This window comes from Ixodes scapularis, unplaced genomic scaffold (genome assembly GCF_016920785.2).
Source record: "Ixodes scapularis isolate PalLabHiFi unplaced genomic scaffold, ASM1692078v2 PGA_scaffold6__148_contigs__length_123643588, whole genome shotgun sequence".
In the NCBI taxonomy this organism is placed as follows: Eukaryota; Metazoa; Arthropoda; class Arachnida; order Ixodida; family Ixodidae; genus Ixodes; species Ixodes scapularis.
This window is the reverse complement of record NW_024609881.1, coordinates 8,578,384-8,600,918: the sequence shown is the minus strand read 5'-3', so window position 1 is coordinate 8,600,918 and position 22,535 is coordinate 8,578,384. Positions and strand designations below refer to the sequence as shown.

General features: G+C 46.9%; 1 protein-coding gene across 1 annotated transcript in view; it reads left to right on the top strand.

The window, feature by feature from the left end:
• Positions 1-22,535, top strand: part of LOC8026833 (trithorax group protein osa) — a 56,602-nt gene that overhangs the window by 8,478 nt on the left and 25,589 nt on the right. The window contains exon 3 of the mRNA XM_029967186.4: positions 18,561-18,662. Within this exon, the coding sequence (XP_029823046.2) occupies positions 18,635-18,662 (28 nt within the window). The 5' untranslated portion in view covers positions 18,561-18,634. The remainder of the gene's footprint in view (positions 1-18,560; positions 18,663-22,535) is intronic.

Genomic DNA, 22,535 nt, shown 5'->3' with positions numbered 1-22,535 from the left:
AACCACCGCTTGCGTCGCAAGCGACTTCCGGTCGTTCTTTCTTCGCAAGCATATCGAGCTTGCTTATGTCGCATTTGGTACATGGCATAAATGCTACACGGACAACAAAGTTTGAGATATCAGGAGGGCCTTTGGCTGTGCAATTTAGTCTCGAAGGAGGTAAATTGGTTTACAAGAATATTCGGAAATTTTTTTCAAGATGTCCCGCTTTTTTCTTCTTTTGGCGTTCACTCGGAGAATTGGTGGTTCGACGTTTAATCGATAATTCAAGCAGCCGTGTCAAGGTGAGCTTTGTTCCTTCTTTTTATGAACCGGAAGTTCTCTGGGACGTCAAAGACTGGAGCACCGCCTGGTAGCATTTGCCATCAAAAGGGTCTCTATACTGCATTCGGTAATAGCCTGTCAGTGTCCTACTTCAATAACCCTTATCTCGGCAGTGAGCTGACGGGGTATATGCTCCATTCAATGTAAGTCTTTCTATGGCGAATTGTCTTTGCGGAGCGCGCCGGGATCAGCAGACCAGATCCGAGATGGAGCACGGGATCCGAGCGGAGTCGCTCCGGCTCCCCTGTGGAACACTCCTCCGGAATCGGCGGATGCCTTTCCGGGAATCCCCTTTCCGCGGTCCTGGGTCTCGAAGCAGAAGCACGTGTTTCGCAATCGCGGCGCTACCAACACGCGTTCAACGCACGAGCCAGGTTAATCATGGTGTGAACGATGCGTGTCGTTATAAGCGACGTGTATCTGCGTAGCCCACTTGCCTCTTCATCGGGATACTCGTGAACGTTGTCCAAGCGCGTCTTGATTTTCCACTTCTGCGGAGGTCCGAAAAGGCAGTGGAATTCGTGCGGTCCTCGTCGTCGCTGGTACTCGAGCCGCTGCTACTGGAGCAGCTGCTCGAGCAACTTCACCAACTGTCATCTAGCAGCAGCAGCAATAAAGGGACTTCGTGAGCGGCCATTACGCGTTTTTCCGAGGCGAGATGCCCGACGGCGAGAAAGGAAGTCGCCTGTACGCGCCCAGGGCTGGTCAGGCTGGCTTCGGGTTGAATCCGCCGAAATCATCAACGCGACTTTCCTCGGGTTCGGATGTAGATCTGGAGTGAGAGCTTAAACGACCAGTGGATCACATCCGTCTTGACCCCGATCGCCCAGTGAAATAGGCGCGCTCCAGAAAAGTCGATCCCGTCACGCTCCAAAACGACCGGTGGAATTCGCCATAAGTCGCTTTCCACGACTTCCCCGCGAAGGCGCAGTTGCTGAAAAAACCTCGGTCTACCAGAGATTTTGTCAGTGTCCGGATTTAACGACTAACTCGGCAATCAAATTGCACCTTGGAAAGTTTTCTGGGAATCGTATAGTCCAGCTAAATCTGTATATACTCGATTCAATGCAAGTCTTCTAATTCGTTTCCTACGACTTCTCCGGGAAGGCGTAGCTGCCCAAGAAACACGCGGAAAGCTCGGTCTACCAGAGATTTTGTCAATGTCCCATTTAAAGATCCTTATCTGGGCAATCAAATCGTATCTCGAAATGGGAATCGTATGGTACAGGTGATTGAGTATATTGTCACGAATGACAGACGACGAGGCAGAAGAAAAAAAATGAAACACGTTTACAATTCTCTAATGCTCTTGAGGAGGGGAGTGTATGCCCATCCTCCCCCCGTACCTTCCCCTCCTTCTCTCATGCCATCTAGCGGGGAATTATCGCTAAATTTACCGCTACATTTTGCGTAAAAATTTTCCCGGGCTGAGTGGCGTCACGAGGGTAAAATTTTCCCGCTAAATTTGGTGGGAAGTTCTCCCGCTACATTTAGCGTAAAAATTTTCCCGGGTGGTGTCACACGTTACGTCATTATAGGAAACGTCCCATAATGCAACGCGCGGTTACGGCGACTGCGCCGCCGCTCAACCCGGAAACGGGCGCCCAAAAGCTGCGCTCGAAAACGGAATGAACTAGAGATTTCATGGCGGCGAACTTGTGCCAGAAACGAAAAAAGAAGACACGTCGAGTAAGCATCCGCTAGCGTCGACGGCGTCAGCAGCAAGCGACGGTGCGTCGGCCTAACAGCTGGCTATCGCGAGAGAGAATCAGCGCATGAATCGGCAATGCGGTGCACGGCTCTTTCTCTGCTGTGCTCGTCATCTCCAATATTCGACCGAGAATGTTCGGGAAAGAGCTAGGGCGAGACTGACTAGGCAGGGTCATTCCATGGCCTCCTGTTCGTTTACGCTCCGGGTACGCGAAGCTTCGAGGTGAACGGAGAAGCGCATCTTCTCGATCATGCACGCGCCAATATGTTCCATTCAGTGTGGATCTTTCAGGTCGCTTCCCGCGATGTCACACCGAGGCACAGTTCCTCAAACAACGCGCAGAAACTCCTGCGGATTCCACTATACCCGGGTTCTCGCTCTTCTAGTGATTTCTTTGCGAGTTTACAAAAGAAAAGCGCAGAATGCAAGTAGAGGACACTTAGATTATTTTTTTTTTCTGGACGCACTAAAACACGTATACAAGATATCTCCGTTAACGTGCGTCAAGCCTTAAAAACACTGCGCCATAAACACACGAACCTAATTGTAGAAGAACTTGTAGTGGGGCTGGTTGGTGAACGTCTTGAAGCGTGGTCTAAAGCGCCAAAAGCAACGGACACAAGAAAGAAGACAGGCGCCTGTGTGTGTGTGTCTCCTTGTGTCAGCTCTTTTTTGCGCTTTGCACCATGCTTTAAAACGTAATTGCTGGTTCTTGGCAAGCGTCATCTAAAAGAGCCATTAATTTTATTATTAACTAGACAGAATAAATATTCTTGCCCTTCGGAAAACTCCCTAAATGACATCTAGTTTAACATAACATATTAACATGAACACATATTAACCGAGAAAAAGAAGCCGTCTATCGCGGCTTTTTTTTCTCGGCCCCATCATTATCTGTGATGGGAAATGAAAATAAAATAACAATAATTATTATATTCGGAGCACCTCGCCTACTTTACAGGTATTTGAAAGTCTCATTTTTATGTGCTACGCGTGTAATTTTGTTAGACAAGCCTTATAACTTAAAGGCAAGATTAACGCTGCAAACGATGTGATATTTGTATCAATCTGAAACTCGCGTAACGTATCTAAAAAATGTAATGCTCAGCGGCTTGAGGATCAAGAGCGATTTTACATTATAAGAAATTAAGAAAATGCCCTGCATGGTGATAGAATTCTTTTGTACGTTATGTACTAAAAATTTCATTTAGGGTATAAGCAGATCTGCTTCGTAGGAGGGGCTAGTGGTGAAATTCTATCTGCAGATGTTTTCAATTCATGGCAAGCATAATACGGAACATGGATCCGGGATCCCCCACGAAAGATAGTTTGCATACATATTCGAAGGCGAGTCGCCGCGAGATCCGTGCTTCGAATGCCGCCTGACAATGAGTTCAAGGAGAAAACTTGGCAGGCGGCATTCGAGGCACGGATATTGCGGTGACTCGTGTTTGCTGACTGTCTTTTGTATGAGCAGTGTGAGCCCGGCCTTAGTGTGAGATTGGCCATTTTGAATGTATGCCAACGTCCAAAATATGCCTCGACATACACTCCGTGGTTTATACTTTTGATTTTGTGCTGAGGACTCGAGTCAAGGATAAACGCTGCCGGTCCTCTTGACGACAGCACTCGAGAATCATCATGAATTAACGGCGACAAACAAAACCTAGTCGTTAACATAGGCATATTTGATGAACGTGCTATTTCTTTCGACTATATTCTTATCTGGGAGTATTTCTCCAGTCTTCAAATACGCGCCGGATGACTCCTTGAATGCATGTGCATGAGTATGCATGTGGTCCTACAAAAAAAACGTTTTTTTTTTTCTTGTTTTTGTTTTTTTTTTAGAATAAAAGCAGAAATGGATCATTTTGCGAATGTAGCCTACAAAATCCCATGCAAAAAAAAAAAAAAAAAGTAGAGTTATGGAATAAAAATTATATGAGTGTATTGCTGGTCATTGATATTTTATGACTGTCATCCAAATTATTCCCGGGGAGCATAACGATTTCCTATGTTTTTTTTTTTTGTTGTTTCACTTCTCCTTTGAGTGCAGTGATGCAGAGGAGGGAAGGCCGCAAGGCGGTAATCTACACTTCCGGATATCAGACTAGGACTTTATCTATGGCAACGAGGAACACATTATATTGAAAGGCTTAGGCACGCATGATTGATGAACTCGTTGTTTCGCTTTGCTGTGTCCTTTTCCGGGAATCTTCTTGCACAAACGTTATTCGAAAAGCGCGCGGGATGACAGCTTGGCTGGATCTGCTTATGCACGATAAAGCTTTATTCTAAAAAAGAAAAAGCCATTTGTTCTTTGAAATAACGCTCTAACGTTTTAACGCTCGGGAACTTATACTGCGTTACAGTGTTATTTCCCATAACCTATAAAAAAGTCTAACAAAACTGAAAATGGCCTTGCCGCAATGCATTGGGGGAGTGCGGCTGCGATGAATTTACCACGATTGCTACGCGGGTCAATGCGAGAAACGTCCCTGGAACAAAAAGGCTTCCAGGAAATATTAAAATTCTATTTGATTTGCGTTCTACGTGACCCGGGCGATTCCGTTTCTCGGGAACATGACGATAGTTTGTGGAGAAAGGCAAACCTTTATCATGTTGCCAATGTGACCTGTAGGGTTCGATGCAAATCATTTCTTCGGAGCCGCGGAATAAGAACCACCATTCCGGCTGATTGATATTTTACGACTGTCGTCTAAAATATCGCCGGGGACGTGGCGACTTGCGTTGTTTAGTTCAACTTGTCCTTTTCGTGCGCCTAACAGAGGCGCGTGGAGAGATGGCCGCGAGGCGTTGATCTATGAGAGTTTGGAATATGAGGCGACGAATTTATCTATAGGGAGGCAAGTAACGCGTATTTAGACGTTTATATCCGCGTAATTGATGCACTTGTGGCATCTTCGCTATGTTTTTATCTGGAAATCTCGCAGAAACGGTATTCCCAATTCGCCTGGGATGACTCCTTTGAAGGGTGTACTTCCGCATAATCACGCTATATTTAAAAAAGAATAATAATTAAATAACGTTTGAATGCTCGTGAGGTTATAATGAAATAAAGGACCTAATCATTTGTTTACCAAAATGAAAGTGGCTTTGCCGCAATGCATTGGGAACTGCGTTTGTGGTGACTTTATGGCGATTCCTACTCGGGTGAACGCAAGAAACGTCCGTCAAGTGCAACGTTTTCGAGGAAATATCAAAATCGTAATTGATTAGCGTTGTATACTATTAACAGACAGGATAACTGGTCCAGTCATCTTGGAAGAGTGGTACAGGGACGGAGGAAAAAAGCGTTGGCTGAGCGTTTATTCTGGCGACACTCGAATGGGGATGGAATATGGCGCCTGCGCATCGCAGAATTGTCGGTTATCTATGGGCGATCTTCTCCGACATAAAATTTAGATTTCGGCAGGTAACAAGTTGAGCGGAATCTTCTCCGCCGCGGAAAAAGGACGCAGAAAGGCCGTCCAGACAACCTTCTGGTGCGGAAAGGCGGACAAACGGGGAGATGCCTCAGCCTTCGCCCGCTCACATTGGCCATTGCACTGCCGTGACTGCGCATGCACACCTTTACTTGCAAGTGCCGTTGTCTCCAGTGGTACCAAAACGCTCACGACATTGTACAGGAGACCCGCCTGAGTCAGGCTTCCTCGGCTGAGATAGTTGTATAAACCCAGAGATTCTGAGCCATTCTTGTGGATCGGCGGAGATGATGGAGCACCCTGTTCGCGGTGGGGGGAAGAAAAAGGTTTCGGTTAATTATGGTAATAATTTAATAAATGGGTACAACCGAGGGCTTGTGTAGACTTCTCTTATTGACATACAAATTCCCCCAAAAATTAGAACGTTTCTTCTCAATCTGAAAAAAAGACTGCTTTTCTTGGCGGGCTTGACTGATGTGAGAGGGCTTCGCGGACTCCGAGAATGCCTCGACGGACCCCGAAGAGTCCGCGGACCCGTGTTTGAGAACCACCGGTATAAGCGAGAGCACCCGATCCTCCGATGGGCGGTCGCCATTACTCCATCGGGATTAGTGTGGCGCGTTTTTGTACGTTATCCGGAACAAACGCTCAGTTGTCAGTCAGCGCTTGGACCTTCTTTGCTTCGTCCGTGGAATACTCTTGCAAGATGAACTCTATTATAGTCCTCGGGAACAATACAATATTTAATAACAATTATAAAAAAAAAAAAAGGAAATTGGCAATTTTGTATCGAAACTACCAAGTTTCGATGCAGCGGAACTTGGTAGAACCGTGGAATAAAAACTCTACGCACCCTAGAGTTTCCTTACTGGTTCTGGATATTTTATGACTGTCATAGACAATATTCCCGGGGAACATTGCGATGTTGGTTGTCGTTCGCTTGAAATTGTTATTTGTTCGGATTTAGCGGAAGAGTGCCGGGAAGGGGGCGCGAGGCGTTCGTGTCCAAGAGGGTTGGCGATGGCTCAGCGTGTCCTCCCGAGAAAAGAGCGAATGTCCCGGACAAATGGAAAGGCCACGTTAGCTGGCTTCACTTTCCTCAACGTACCTCTTTGCGTTAGCTAGATACCAGTCAGGAAAGGTATCTTGGAGCCACCCTCGGAGCTCTTTGCAAAACAAGAAACGAAAGGAGACGAAGCGTGCGGATACAGATGCTTTCGAGAAGTTCTCAGGGATGGAGAGAATGGAGCAGGTCGCGGGCGGTCCTCGTCATCCCAACCGCTAACATAAAAGAGATTCGTTGGTCCGGTGAGCACCTCCAAGTTGTTTGCGCACAACTTGGGATACTATACTTCGTTTCAGCTTCGGTCCGAGCGTGGCCGATGTTATGAGCCGAAGGGACGATCAAACAGCGAGAGAGGCACAACGTCATGGCGTGCTCTCTGCAGTTGATAGGACCAGCCGGTATTCGCCGTTTCTCCGTGCGTGGTCCTCTGCCGGCTAGTCAAGCGCAGAGAGCACGCCATGACGTTGCACTTTTTACGCAGTTTGATTGGCCCTTCGGCTGATAACATCGCCCGCGCTCGGACCTAAGATGAAACGAAGTATAGCTTTCTGCTCCAAGACCTAGTGCATTGCTCATCTGAAAGAAGTGTGCCGTAGAGGGCTGGTGGAGCTGGGCCAACTGTTCCCGTTTAAAGGGAAGATGGGGCACTTCTACATTTGAGAAAAAACGCTTAAATGGCGTTCATTTAGCCTTTAGATTAACAGATATCAAAATTGTATTTCAATACGACGCGCCGGAGAGCCATACGAGCAATTTCAAAATAGGACTGAAGCCCCGCCTCCCTAGCCTTGGGCAGCCAAAAGAGCCGTCGATGACGTCACGGACAGCGACTGTCTTTCGCGTTTTTCTCGCGTTTAACAAGACTTGCGCAGCAAATAGTTTGGGTATTCGGGTTCACGGGGTAAAAATACACTAGAATTCACTTCTAACTCATTTTTTCCAAGAAGCTCCGTAGCTTCCCTTTAATGATTCGTGGCGGTTGTGAAACGTTGGCACACCCCCAGTGACGGCCATAGCAGGGTCACTTCCAGATTCGTATCTTTTCTTTCTTAATTTGCCGGCCGCTTATCAGAGTCCAGGAAGACAACCGCAACGATGCGCTCCCATGAACCAAAACGAGGCGGTACGTACAAAATACAGGTATAATAGAAACAGCCTACACTTGAGAGCTGTTTAGCGAGACAACATTAACGTGCCAGAATGATTCGTGCAAGTTCCTATACTCCGCGACAACTTTTCTTGGCAATGCAGTGGAAGCTACAGGCCCGCGTCCTCTCTCCCATTTTGAGTGTGCGTGGGCTCTTCTCCTTTCCCATTTCCGGGGAGAGGAGAAGAGCCCGCGCACACTCAAAATGGGAGAGGGGACGCGGGCCTCTACCTTCCACTGCATTGCCAAGAAAAGTTGTCGCGGAGTATCGAATGGGATCGAGGCTGTTTACGAGCTCTTCAGGAAGTTTGTTCCAGTCCGCAACAGTAACTGTATTTGCAAACTCTAGCGGAACAACTTTTTTTTTTTCTTTTCTAGATGATCGCTTAGTGGCTGGTGCAACAAAATCGCCTATAAGTATTTTGTTCCTGCCGCAGCTTAACCGGTCGGACGACTTTATACCCCTCTCAGTGTTAAAGTGTAGTCACACAACTATCGATAGTAAGAATACTATTAGAACATTAGGATGAGTGCTAAGCTGTGCAAAGTTTAGCAAAAGCCTGTGATGGGGAACGCGGTCCAAAGCCTTCGAGAAGTCGAGAAAAATCGCATCAACTTGAGAACCAGCACCAAGGGATGTAGGGAAGCAGTGAACGAAACCGGCAAGGTTGAGTGTCACAGGAGTAGCCCCTGCGAAAACCGTGCTGATACTTGAAGAATAATGTTATGCTCCTCTTAAATAGCGCATGACTTGAGTATGTATGGTGCGCTCGAGGAATTTACAAAGAGTGCTGGTTAGTGAGATAGGTCGATAGTCGAGCGAGGAAGACCGATCACCAGATTTGAAGATGGGAATTACCTTGACTATACACTCCAGTCTTGAGGAATTCGACCTGCAGATAATGACTGCGAGAAAATGTCAGTCAGGATCCCAGAAATGCCTTGCGCAGCATTTTTAAGTATCTTCTTATTTAATCCGGTGTGATGGGAGGAAGATGATATTTTAAGTTTATTTGTGTCTCTTGCCGTACTATTACGGCACGAGATACAAATATACAACCAACCTCTCACGCGTCAGTCATCTCTCCAGCCAATGACAGATGCGAGCGCCTTGTAAGCACGGGGCGGGGCTTACGAGGGAGGGGCTCCACATTTTGCACTTAAATTGCGTCTAGCGGCATAAATATTGCTCAAACAAAAAAATTATTTTTAACGGTAAAAATAAAAAGAAAGTATACGTGTTCCCTTAGAAAAAAGAACTTCATTGCAGTGTTCCTTTAAAAAGATGGGGCACTTCTGCATTTGAGAAAAAACACTTGCATTGCGTTCATTTGACCTTTAGAATAACGTATATCTGGGGTTCCGCGTTTTCGGTTTTTATTTTTTCAAAATTTGGCCTACTTTTTTCGGTGTTTATTCTAAAATTAAATTTTCGTTTTTTTTTTTCGGTGTACGTTTATGCCTCTAAAAGTTTATCTTTTTTTTTTTTTTCGGTGAATATGAAATGAACATTAACAGACACCGGATGAAATGATCCTTGCAGCCCTGATATTTGTGATCACTCGAAGAATAACGGCACAGATACATTAAAAAGGAAATGGACACAATATTTGGCAAATGTGTGTAACTGTAAAAGAAACACGAAAAAAAAAAAGTACATGTGTGTTTACTATAGTAAACACACATGTACTTTTCCAGGAGCTCTTTCTTTCCTGTTGATGTGACCCCGAGCTTCGAGAATGCCCTCTCAACGCTGACGCTTGACACTGGCAGGCTGAGGAGATGAAGCGCTGTCTGAGCCAAAAGCGGCCAATCAACCAAACGTGACCGCCAAAAGAGACACGGTGCGACGTTTTGAAGCACAATACAAGATGCAGAGCTTGCATCAAGTCAGTCTTCCTTACAAGGAGTTTGAAAACACGCTCGTACATGGAGAAGTAACGGGGCATTTCACGTTCCGATCGATGATGCCCACATTAAACCACTACGTCGTGATGACATCACTGTATCCCATACATTCGGACGTGTTTCAATAGTGAAAAGACGGTGAGAGTGCAGGCGAGCTGGTGGTAGCTAATCATGTCGTATTACACCTGAGACTGCGGTGGAAGAAATCGGAAGAACTTTCAGTAGAAGGAACAGACACAGAGAACGTCTCAAAAGAGACGTTCTCTGTGTCTGTTCCTTCTACTTCTACCGGTATTTATCGGTATAAATAGAAAACACCGAACCTGCCAACTGAACCTTTTCGGTTAAAACCGAATTTCCGAAAATTAATTCGGCGTACTTTTATCGGTTCGTGCCGGAGAGCCATAAGAGCAATTTCAAGATAGCCAAAAGATTCGTCGACGACGTCAGGTACAGCGCCTGTTTCGCGTTTTCTCGCGTCTAACAATACTTGCGCAGCAAATGGTTTGGGTAGTCGGGTTCGCCGGCGTCTGCAGTAGTAACTTTTCCGAAGAAAATACCTAAAACAATTGGCATCTTGCTCGCGCGTTCGTCGACGCTTTATTAAGGTTATTTACTTCGAATCGTTCAAACGGGGAAGCCGTGCGGCGCGTGGAACACCAATCCCTGCATGCTCCTTGATAATAGGTCTGTTGACGTGTTGGCGGAGTCGTGTGTTGCGTGCAAAATAAATTTCGGTCCTCGTTGCCAATCGCTGGTTGAATGTAAAAGCAACAACAAAAAAAAACATACAAAGCAACGGTTGGGGACCGGATGTTTGGCAGTGCTGAGTGTTGGGTTCTGCAGGCGCGTCTCAAAGTTCATCCCCCCGGTAAAAGTCGTCTGCTTTTCCTCTCTGCATTCGCCTTTTTTTTTTTTTTTTGAGTTTTGTTAAACGTCGGAGTCTGGCTGATAGTTTATCCCCTCCTGTTCTCCTTTTGTTTGTTTTGGGCGGCGGGGCTTCTGAGATTCACGGGACATTTTTGTTTCCGTGTTTCTGATCGTCCTCGACGGATGAGGCGAGGCGGGTCGTACGTTGAGCTGTCAGGACTTTCGGGTGGGGCTGCTTTGAAGACCTCTTGGTCGGTTGCTGGGCATCGCTCGTTCAGGATTATTCCCGAGGGTATTTCCGTCTTTCGCGGTCGATACATCTCCTAGCATTGCGAAGAGAGAAACTCCGGCTGTGTATTACTTTATGCCCAGTTGACCGTCTAAACTTGGTGGATTTTGCGCTTGTGATATGTATGTCCTCGTATTGAACTCCGAACACTCCGAAGGGATCCTGGCCACCAGGAAATTAACATTTTATTTTCTCGGGATCAGCCTCTCGTAGAAAAATGCAATTATTACAACCTAACTATTTTGCCTTCGCATATTTAAAATCTTAAGGTTGGTTTATTTATTTTAGCAATCATTCCGTAGTACATCGGGTTCGCTCTGTGGCCACCGTAGTGTTATTATAATGTACGCGAGAGGTTCAACTGGCGCTAGTGTCTATGCGACTTGCGGGAGGCAAATTGAAGCTGACAGCAACCAAACTACTTTCGTGGTGCTCATGTGCATTCCTTTGGGAAAACGCTCGTGCATTTGGTCTTTTCGCCGGAAACTAACGTGGAACACTTACGGTTATTTGGGTCGTGCCGAATAGTATGTACCTTTATTAAGATTGTAAAAGTGTGATTTTACACTTGGCGTTATCTCATTTTTCTTCATCGGTGAACGATGTTTAACTTGGCTATATTTCAGGCCCAAACATCTGTTCCACAGCAGGTGTGTCAAGACAAGCGGCAGTTCTAAGCAAAATAACAATCGAAAGGCCCGCCAGCATTCCGGTGACGTTTACATATTGCTGATGTGCACGCCCAGTCGCTATGCGGAGTGCAAGTTCGTCTGCTTCTTGCACAGGGGTTGCGATGGTGTCAGAACACCAAACCCTTATTCGCTGATCGGAAAAAAAAAATAGTGACTAGGCCTTAATGCATCTAGCATTGAGGCCTACCCACTATGTTTTCAATCAAAGCCAATCGGAGCTCGGCGTCGTCAGTCTGACGTCACCGCCTCTCCTGCGCAAGAAGCAGACGACTTGCTCTCGGCATATAAAAATGACCCCGTTCATTCACCTTTATGAGCGGTTCGAAATCACAAACAAGAAAGTATGTGGGCTATGAAAGGTGTGTCTTTTTATTTCCTATGCCAGGCAGCTTTTATCGGGCACCTGTTCTCAAAGGTTGGGAGCGTGGGGGTGATGTTCTGAACGTAGAACAAGCATCTTCGCAGAGCAGAAAGAAATAGAGCAGTACTTATTGAAAATCTGACTACAAACGTGGCCTTCAATTTAGCTCGATCGTACATGCACAAGAGTTACTGATCTAGTGTTACTGCGTAGTTCTTGCCGTCTCTAGTTTTTCCAGGTGGCCTTCGTTCGTTTGGCACATATATCCCCCTTGCTAAAAAGCGCCGACGTAGTGTTCGCGATAACAGTGTCCGTCAGTGCATATGAAGACATGGACGAAGCCGTTTTAGAACCGTTTTTAACGCGATAAATTTGGAAAAGAAAATGCCGTAACTGACCAGTTATTTCGTCTGCCTGACTGACAAGTGTTCGAAGCTACCTAGAACGCACAATTATTCGGGATATTTGCTCTTATAACCGAGGGCAAGGAGAAAATGCACTCGCTCACTTTTCCCCACACAAATGCATCACCGAAGTCAATTTTCCACTGGTTGCTCTCTGTTTCAATCATAGAGTTATTATAATGTTTGCCCCAGTACACTAGCGCCATTTGAACCTCTAGCGTACATTATAATAACCCTATGGTGGCCACCCAATCTATTTAAAAAAAAAAAAAAACGAGCCCCGAATACAGGAAAAAAAATTGTTTGCGAAGTTAGTAATCAGAGACACGGAACGATAAAAAAAAAAAGGACAGAACAACTAGCCGGTTACTATGGGAGTTCTTCACCAGCTCGCCCGTGTTTTTACCCTTCGAAGTTTATTCCGTTTTTGTTTTATGCGGAAGTTTTGCTGCTAAAGGTGTCTGGTGTCGGAGCCAAGTCGGAGCCGCAAAGCAGAGCGGGGGGCTGCTGCGGCGGCGCTACCAGCCGTCTGCTTTTCTCAGGCCCCCCGTAGTGCCGGTCAGTTCTCCCGGTGACCGAGAGTCGTCTGCCTTGCCCTCTACCTCGGGGAGAAAAAGGCGGGAAGGAGTTCCCTCTCGGTGATGTGTGCGCGGCGCTTGCGTAGTCCTAGTTGTCGACGGCCGTCCCTGCTTCGTTTACTGGGACGACGACAAACAAGGCTACTCGGCTAACAGGCTTTTTGCGTGTGGGGTGCGTGCAGCGGGCGATGATGCTGGCCTGGTGCGGTGGTAAGTGGCGCAGAAGAAATTGCGCCCTCTCTCGAACGTCTGCTTCGCGTAGACGTCTGCTGCTCGTTCGCTCGGCTCTTCTGCTGCCGAGTTTCCGATTTCGCGCGCGCGGTGTTGTTTTCCTGTTCCGTATTTTCCGATTGCGCGAGAAAGTGTTCTGCTGGGCGTTTCCGGTTGCGCAAGACGCCCGCGTTTGCGTATCTGTTCTTTTGCGCGACGCGAGACACTGCGTTTCCGGTTTACGCGAGACTTCTGCATCGCGTTTTCGGTTGCGGCGTGCGTTTTCGTCGATTTTGTGTTCAGTTGTGCCGTGTTCGTTCCTCCAGCTTCCCCTCTGTCGTTACACCGGTACGGCCGTGCTTCTTTGACCCGAGGAATGAAATGGGCGATGTTTATGCGGGGCTGACCTCTCTGTGCGATAAAAAGATGGTGTCCCCTCCAACGGCATGGAATGCAGATCGCGATCAGAGTTTTCAGCGTTGGCGTGCAGTGCAAGCTTGAACGTCTGTTTTTGCTTTGGTGTACCTACTCGAACGTAATGGGAGGAGTACGAGCGAGCGTAAACAAAATATCAGCGTGTTTGGTGAGGGGCGTGCGCTTCGATAAGAAGGGGTGCCATCATCGATTTCAGAAGCGGGAGGAGCTTCCCAGGGAAGGGAAACCGGGTCAGTTGCCATGGCAACGGCGGCAGCAGCTTTCTTCCCTCCCTCCTCTTGCTAGCTAGTTTCGTTTTCTCGGCTTCTTGTTTGTCCCGGCGTGGCGCTGGCCATCAATTACGCGCCGCGGGACATCTCGAGCCCGAGTAGTGGGCAGAGGGATTTGGTTAGTAAAGTTTAGTAGCGAATTTGCGCCGTGTTTGTACAGTCATGGGAAACTGCGGCGATCAATCGACCCCTTGCCGAGCAAAGCATTTTGGGGAACCCCTTGGACAAAGTTTCGTTTTTGACATGCGAACTTCATTTCACGACATCCCGTTGTGACCAAATACAATGTTTGCATTTTTCGAATATGTGACTCCTTAAATTTATAATACTGCATGCAATATAAACAAAATGTGGGGCACTTTTTTTTTATCTCCCGACTAGGGTGACCACCTTCCTGCTAGCGAAATGCGGGACACGCGGGGGGAGGGACAGAGAGAGAGAGAGAGGAGAGGACATTACATTCATTTTCAACCGTTGTGAGTTGCAAGTCTCCTCCCTCGCGCTAACCCCCCCACCCCGTCCTGATTTCCTTCATTGAAGAGTTGGTAACCCTATTTCTTCTTGGAATAAACGATAGGTTCCCTCGGTTTGCAATATTGACGAAACAAGCGATTCTTTTTGTTTATCAAAGCTAGAAGTTTCTGATTCATCCAAAGTTTATCATTTTGGTGGTTGGCCAATAAAATACGGGATGGGACGAACGTCTAAGTTAAAGATGCAGTTTTTGTCTTAAATAGATTCTGGGCAGAATTGATATCCAAATCAGTGATGTGATTGCTGCGCCAATTGCGCCAAGGGGCTAACCCTGCTACATCCTGCTACATTTTGCCAAAATATGGGTAATCTGTGCCAAGCCTGCACCAAAGGACCAATTTAGGTGGCCTTTCAAAACCGAAACTAAACTGAGAACCATGAGCTAGGTGGCGCAAGCAGTCGCCAGACACAAACTGCTTTGCATCAATCGTCCATCTGGTCTTGCATGCTTTTTCCCGCCATCTCTCGTTTCACACTCCCATTGTCTCGTCGGTCTTGTCTCGCATCTTTTTAAAATTTTTTGTAACGATAGATGCAATCGTGTGCGGACACTCCGACTATAGCGTGGCGGGTACCAGCCATGCTGTCGTGTTGTGAAATTGAATCACTTTTTTGTGCGGTGGGAGTTACTTTGTGAGCTGAAGCACTCGCTCCTGAAAGCAACGGCTGTGGGAAAGCCATGTTTGGTCCCTGCTTACCAGTCACCGTGGTTGCATTATGTCGGGTGTTTCCGTCCCCACATCGCCGCAGATATGGCGGTTTATAAACTGAAATGTACGGACTGACGCAAGGTCACCAACATTCCTGTGTTTGTTTATAAGATACGCTACTACAAAAATCCCTCTTTTGAAAGAAAGTTGGTGAAGGAGAAGTGGGCTGAAGCGAAAAAAGGCAATGTCTGCACACTGAACCCGCACAGCGTGCTTGTTTGTCTGAAGTTCAGTCGTTGCACAAAGCGCTCCAAGAACATTTTGACTTAGGCTTGCTATGCTCGCATCAATATGCTCAGAGGTTTTTTTTTTTTTTTTTGTGTGTTTAGGTTGTATTTTGTTTGCCGGCCTGGTAAGCACGCGCCGCTGGACTGTTTTTTGTCGCATGTTCGACAGTTACATTTTGCATACAACTTTTGGAATCAATTGGCGACGGAAGTGGAGTGACATGGTTTCTGTTTCGATTGAACAGCTGTCTCCGCTGCGCGACGAGGCAAGCGCAACTGTGAGCCTGCCGAAGTTGCCCTCACGTGCATGTGAACATGATTCCAGAAAGAGGAACCAGCCGAGACACTTGCGATCTCTTGTTTTATGTTTGGGTGCTTTTAACGAAAATCTGGCACGTTAGGAACAGGTAAAACGATGGCAAGCGGTTTTCTGGAATTGCTCGGCAATGCCTACAGCACTCTACACTTGTGGGATGTCTCAATGTCTTTTTGGAGACATTGAAAGTGGACATTAATTACTTGTGGAAGGCAAAGCGAGACTTAGCAGCCTTGCAGAAAGTTCCGAAAAGCAAAAGGAAAAGCTTCCGCTAGTCATACTGGAACTTTTTTTTTTTGTGTACAGTTTCGCATTGCACTGGAGTAGTTACATGTTTCATCAATCAGAGACTGCTTCAATTTATTATATTACATAAATAGTTAACTTTATGCTTTCATATATACTACTAAGCTGGTCTTTTTCAAATAAATTTAATATGTGCAGTCTGGTTCTTATTTATCTATAGTGGGTACATATACAGGGTGTTTCAGAGAACTCAGGCCAAATCGCTCCTGCGAAAAGTACTCATCGCAACAAAAAAAGCCTTGTGTCGTTTTGGTCCCGGGCCAGGGGCTCATTTAGAAAAATTATTGAAGTCCGGGATAATTAAGTTGTAAATTATTTTTGCGTACTTAACTTTTTAAATATTGCGTTTAAGGGCATGGTTTCAATTAGAAAATTGCTCAGCATCGTCGAAAAACAGTAAAGCAACAAATTGCAGAACGATAGAAGGCACGCGCATCGTTTTACGCTTTTTTGAATATAGCACAAATTGGCCGGGTGTTAAGTTCTGGCTTACTATCGGAGCGCATCTCGGCCCGTTCGGCACCGTGCCCCGTGGAGAGATAGTGCAACCAACCTCTGCTGCGTCGTGCGATGGCGGCGCACCAGAGGAATTTAGAGATCTGTGTTTAGTTTTATGCAGATACATGAAAATCGCGAAATAGCACTAATTGAAAGGGCAATATTATTTTGTTTTGGAACACAGTACTCCTGAGCCGAAAACAAAATGGTTATAATTGCGAGGAGTGCTTTAGAGTAATTGTCGGCCAATGTTTCAGAATGCAATGCATCATTTGTCACTTTCGCAGTGGACTGCGTAAATTGCTGGTCGATCTTCTCTTCTTGAGACAGAAAATATTGACACGAGAACCACACTCGCTCACAAACTCAGAATTACCGTGTTGCCTAATCCACACCGCGGCGTAACCGTTGGTTGTACTACACTGCACGATGGTAACCACACGACTGCACGGCATCCATTTGCAATCCATGGCTCCGTCGCGTTCTCGCACATGCACAGACATTTGCCGAATCTTTGCCGAACTTTCCTTCAAAAGTTTGGCATTTGCCGAACTTTGCCGAATCTCAAGTTTGGCAGATTCGGTCCATCGTTAATTAAAACATTCTTCAGACTAATTTGGGCGGGGATGTATTGATTGGTTGTCCGAGTCTGTCAGAAGACACGGGCCCAGTGAACTATGTGCAACAATTCAGGAGGGGACTATGCGGAGCTCAAGTTCGTCTGCTTCTTGCACAGTGGTTGCAATGATATCAGGACGCCGGGTTCTTATTGGCTGATTGAGGAAAATAGTGTCTAGACCTCGAGCAGGGTGTCTAGCCACCGGGAATAGTCGGGGAAATTTTATTTACCGGGAAAAATCGGGGAAGTGTCAGGGATATTTTCAAAAAGCGAGCCCAGTGAGAGAAAATGAGCTGGAAACACCATTGAGTGCCCTGAGCAAAGACTTGAGGACTTGAGGGCAGAAAAATAGGCAATAAATTCAGCTTAGAGCGGAGCGCAGGCTCTGCTCACCCGATGTAGAGTGTGCTACCCGATGCAATGGGAACAGCCGACAAATCCACTCCAAGCCTTGAATTGAATTGGATGGAGGGTGCGACACTGCGCTAGACCCAGCTGGAGCTACTAGAATAAGTAACAAATGGGAAAGCCGCAGCCTCCAGTCCAAGCCTTAAGCCGAAAGTATCCTAAAGTGTGCATCTGGCGGCTATGCTGACATTTGGTTATTGACGTGTCTGGTTGAGCGTCATGTTTTCAGCGTTTCCGGAAGTGGCCTCTTTACTGACAATGTCGGCGCCGAGAAAGTGCTCGTTTAATCTGGACTGGGCAAACCCGAATATTCCGGAATATGCAGGTTGGATTAAGCCCGTGCAAAATGATCCTCGCAGTGCTCAATGCTCAATGTTTTGTGTTGTAATGGTCATATATATTTAACCACCTCCGCAGTGGTCAGGGAATTTCACCTGAAATTGTGAGGGAAAACCTCGAAAACTCGGGGAATTTAAAAATATTTTGCTAGACACCGTGTTGAGGCATCTAGCATTGAGGTCTACCCACTATTTCATCAACGAAGGCCAATAAGAGCTCGGCATCGTTCTGACGTGACCGCAACTCGTCGCAAGAAGCAGACGACTTGCTCTCCGCATAGTCTTCTAAACTTGTTACTGGTTGTTCCAAGCAACGTCGAAGCCTCTACTGGAAAAAATAACATCTTGAAAAGCAGGTGAACCTTGGTCACTCGAGCTTTGAACTGCCATCGAATATTGCCAAAAAGTATGGTAACTAAGAAGGTGCACATGAGCGGGTATGTCTAGACAACACACCGCACCTTGAAACAGTAAGGTCATGCTTGGAAGCACTGCCAGTGAACCTTTTCTCTTGTTGAGTGAGCTTTTTTTATACTAATTATAGCGGTAGTGTTAAAACGTCATTCTTACCTCGTGTCTTGCATTTAGTGGTTTTTCAAAATACCTTTATCGGGTTTTTTATTTTGAGTTGGCAACGTCGATGAGGCTGAGCGCATACTTGGAAGGAAACGGGGCAAAGTGACGGGGCCTAAGCTGGGGTGTACAACTGCGAGGGATGCAAACTCTGCATTCCTCTTCCGCCGGAGCACCGGCTTTGAAGGGGCTCTCTTTCAGAGGCGCGGGGACGTCTGCTGCATCGAGGTGCAAAATGTGTCCCGAGTTGCTCCGTGCAAGGTCGCGTTCTCGGCCACTTGGCCACGACGTGCCTGAGCCGGTTCTCTCGTTGTCGTGCAGCGAACGTGAAAAGGGAGGCGGGCGGCGGCAGCGGGGCGAACTGCGCCACCCTTCCCCGGTGCTCCTGGCAGGGCATGACCAATCCGGGCAGCCCTTACCAAGGTAAGCACCCTCTGAGGCGATAGACCCTTTTCAGAAGTAAGAACCGTATAGTGACGGCCTCGAAACTCGAATATTTCGCACTAATGGCGGTAAAACGAGATCCACTAAATGGAGCACCCTGGACTAGCGAATCAAAGGCGCAAAGACCATCTGGGTGGAGTCAGTTCCCCGCTTTTTGGTCTATGCAGCGTTCGCTTTTGACGGTGTGGGGAAGCGGCGTAGTGCCGCCAATAGAGGTTTGACTCGAGACGGGGTGGCTCGACTGACTCGAAAATATTGGGCGACGCTAAAGACACTAAGTGAGCTACACTTGGGAGTAACGACACTCGAGCCGTCTATCTGGTTGCTTAAAATAATTGTTGCCAGTTACACGAGGCTTGGTTGTATATTGCAGGAAATGCTTTTTTGACCTCCCAAAATGTTAGAACTGTCTACGAGGGAGCAAGAGAATGTCCCCCAAGCTACCAGACACCACCGTATCTAAAGCTGGGCGCATTTTGGAATGGTAGCGATTGCCATTGGGCAGGCCCTCTGCACTAGTCCACAAAATGGCAGCACACTAAGGAAAGGGAGTGGCGATGCTCTGAAGCGTGGCTCATTTATGGCTCGAGGGGTCGGCAACCTTTTGCAGCAGCGGGTCACGGAAAGGGCCGGAAGAGTAAGCGAAGACGTTCTCTGCCGCCCAAATAGGGGCATGCCGGGTTCCCGACTAACCCCTTTGGAGGTCAAAACTGCCACGTGATCCTCGAGCCTCTGCGAGGAAGCGGAGGGGTGCTTTTCTAGTGTCGTGGAATACTTTTGCCTGACCGGGTCCTCCAGTAGGTTGGGTTAGGTGTAGAGACATTGAGTGTGCCCAGCGTCCTCCGAGCTTCCTTGCAGAATCGTGACTGCGACGGACGACTTTAAAATGACTCTGCCATGGGAACGAATCGGGCAACCCTGGTAAATAGTTTGTTCACGAATGGTCAGAGTTTCCTTCGGATCGGAGGTGCACAGGCTGTGCACTCCTTATTAGACTAGGAATGCAGCTAGCTAGTTATTCTTCCGTTTGAATCAAGTTCTTACTGCCAAGAAGCGGGTTTTTGATTGGCAGAAAATTACCCATAATATGGAATGTATTAAAGCATGTAATGCTTTTAAATGCTGCATCCACATGCACACATCTTGTCTGTCCGTCCATCCGTGCACTTCCCGCTAAATCTAGCGGGGAACTTCATTTCACGTGACCTATAGACCGTTCCATTAGGGTCATAGTAGAGAGGGTAAAAAGAGAAAAAAAAGTGCCCTCCCCCTCTCGCCCGCATGTCGTCTGGTCCGCCGAGTGTGCAGTACCTAGCATCCGGCTGGCGTACAAACTCTGTTTAAAATCGCATCATTTTGGGAATTTCAAGCGCAGATGCGCAGATTTTGGTATGCCAGTTATCGTGTGATACTATGCTAGATAAAAAAGACTAACAGAGTCCAATCGCGCTGTTACCTGCGTGCAAATAAAAAAAAAATAAAATAGGGAAAACTGTGTCAGACTGGTCGGTCTCTCCGGCAAAAAGTGAATCCGGTGGCCGTACCTTTTTTACTATACAGAGTTTGTACTGGTGTAGGCCTTTAGCGACCATGAGTGGATGTCTGAAATAATAAATAAAAACATGCTCTCCTGCTGCAATACACGCAGTAGTTGAGGGTAATACTGCCGGCTGACCCAACTGCTATTTGAGTAACGGAAAAAAGATATGTCAGTTGATCATTTACCGAAGTAGAACAACAGAGAGCTCTAGGCTCATTTTGGAGTAGCCGTAACTATTCTAACAACGCGAACCACTTCACAACGGCAGCCACGAGCGAGAGTTCGATGTTCCGTACAGCCCGCCGATACAGCCCAAAGATTCAGTTTCCCCGCTAAGTTTGGCGAGAAAATTGATTTCTCATGACCTCTAGACCAATTCGAAACACCAACAGCCTCAACACTAGTTGAGGCTGAAGCTTAGAAATGCTCAATGTTTTTCAGCAATTTTGTAGGATAGATATCCTCGCTAAGTGAGGCAACTTCAACCAATAGCTGTATAACTTCTCCTCTAGCTTGGCAGGAATTGTCCTACAGAGGTGGCACTTTGTACAGTGCAGTCATTAGACACTACAAGGTTCATGAATATTGAGCTACTGGTTTAAAAGTAATTGTTTCAAAATGTTCTCACCCTCTAAACATAAAAAAAAAAAAAATCTTTTCATTCTTTTTTTGATTTGAACTTCAAAACGACTGAAATCAGCCCATGAGGAGGCCGGATGGGACTTAATTCACCAGTCCAGGCTGGTGATGTGGAATGGGGTACTCTGGGAACGTCCCTCTTGACTGGGGTTTTCTTTTTGTAGTTAGAGGGTGCCCCTTCTCTGGCGTATCATGCTCAGGTCGTGTGGGTCCTGCATATTTAGTAGAGACTGAAAGTTTACCCTTTGGAGCCTCGTTAAGACTTCCAGAGATAATGGTCAAAGAAAGAATGGCAAATAATAGGATTGTTAAGAATCGCAGTGGGTGCCTGCTGTTTTGTGCCAATGCACTTTTCCTCGCACTGGTGTGACATGATTTTGCCGTAAGCTCTAGTTTAACTCGTGAGAGCTAATGTAACTTCAGTAAGAAACAGTAAACAGTTCGTATTTCCTTCCTGACATCTGTCTTTTCTTTGATTATGAGAGCGCTTGATAGCGACGTTAGGGACATTCTAACCTTCTATAATGTCCTTTTCTGTCACGTAAGGGCCCTAACACAAAGTATATAAATACGCGTAGATATTTACAGAAACACATACACATTTGTCCAGGTAAAAGCCTTCTTGGTCGTGCACAGTGACAATTGGGATCATTTTGTCCGCATTTTGCTCCTTCGTTAATACAAAAATTGGAATCCATAAAACATAACTTTTGGGATTACGGAAACGGCGGAAATATGTAGGTTAAAGGACAAGTCGAATGCACATGGTGCTGGCGGTGAAACAGTTATGCAACTTCCCCATTTTTATGACACAACATTCTTACACATTAGTGGCCCGGTTTCAGTTTGACCCTGTTTTCTCGGTTATGCTGCAGCCCAGTAGAAGTCTGTGGATATGTTTTTTTGGTGTAAACAAGGTGCGATCTGGGAAAACCTAAAAACAAATAAAATGTCTGGGAGCCTATATACGAGGCAGGTAGCAGTTGTAGCGCATCCACTTATTTCGCATCGACTTTCATGGCTCTGGAGAATTACCATATTTCTTAAAGTATAGACTGACGTTTGCTTAAAATGAGGTATCCGTTCATAATGGTAGCCGACCTGCAAGTGTGAGCCAGAGCTGGGAAACCATTGAGCGGTCGGATGCTTGTGGTGTAGCAAACGGGTCGTCGTACGTGGGCCACACACGGTGCACGGTGGGTAACTTGTAACTGGATGCGAAGTGCCACTAACCCGGGGAATGATCAGGCAGGCCGAGTAGGGTGCGTCTTCGCGTCCTAAAAAGTGGTCCCTCGATTTGCGCCCGACGATGTCGCGGAACCACGATCCCGGTGGTGTGGCTCGTGTTGCGGGTGGCTCTACGTTGTTGAGCAGCCGGAAGCTGGGACCGGGAGCGGGGTTCGTACTAGTGCTAACCGCCGGGACAGGGGAGGGCGGGACTGTGACGTCGTTGTGGGGAATGTATGGGCGGGAACAGCATTCCGGGCATTCCACCCGCCCCGGCAAGAGGCGGCACAGTGCAGTGAGAAGGAAGAGTTTTTGGACCTCCCAACTGGGAGGGAAAAGGGGCGATTAACACGCGCATCAGTATGGAAGTCTGGCAGGATTGTCAACATAATGGCCAAGAAACCTACCGGTGAGGTTCTGCTGTAACTGACCTTGACTCCACATTT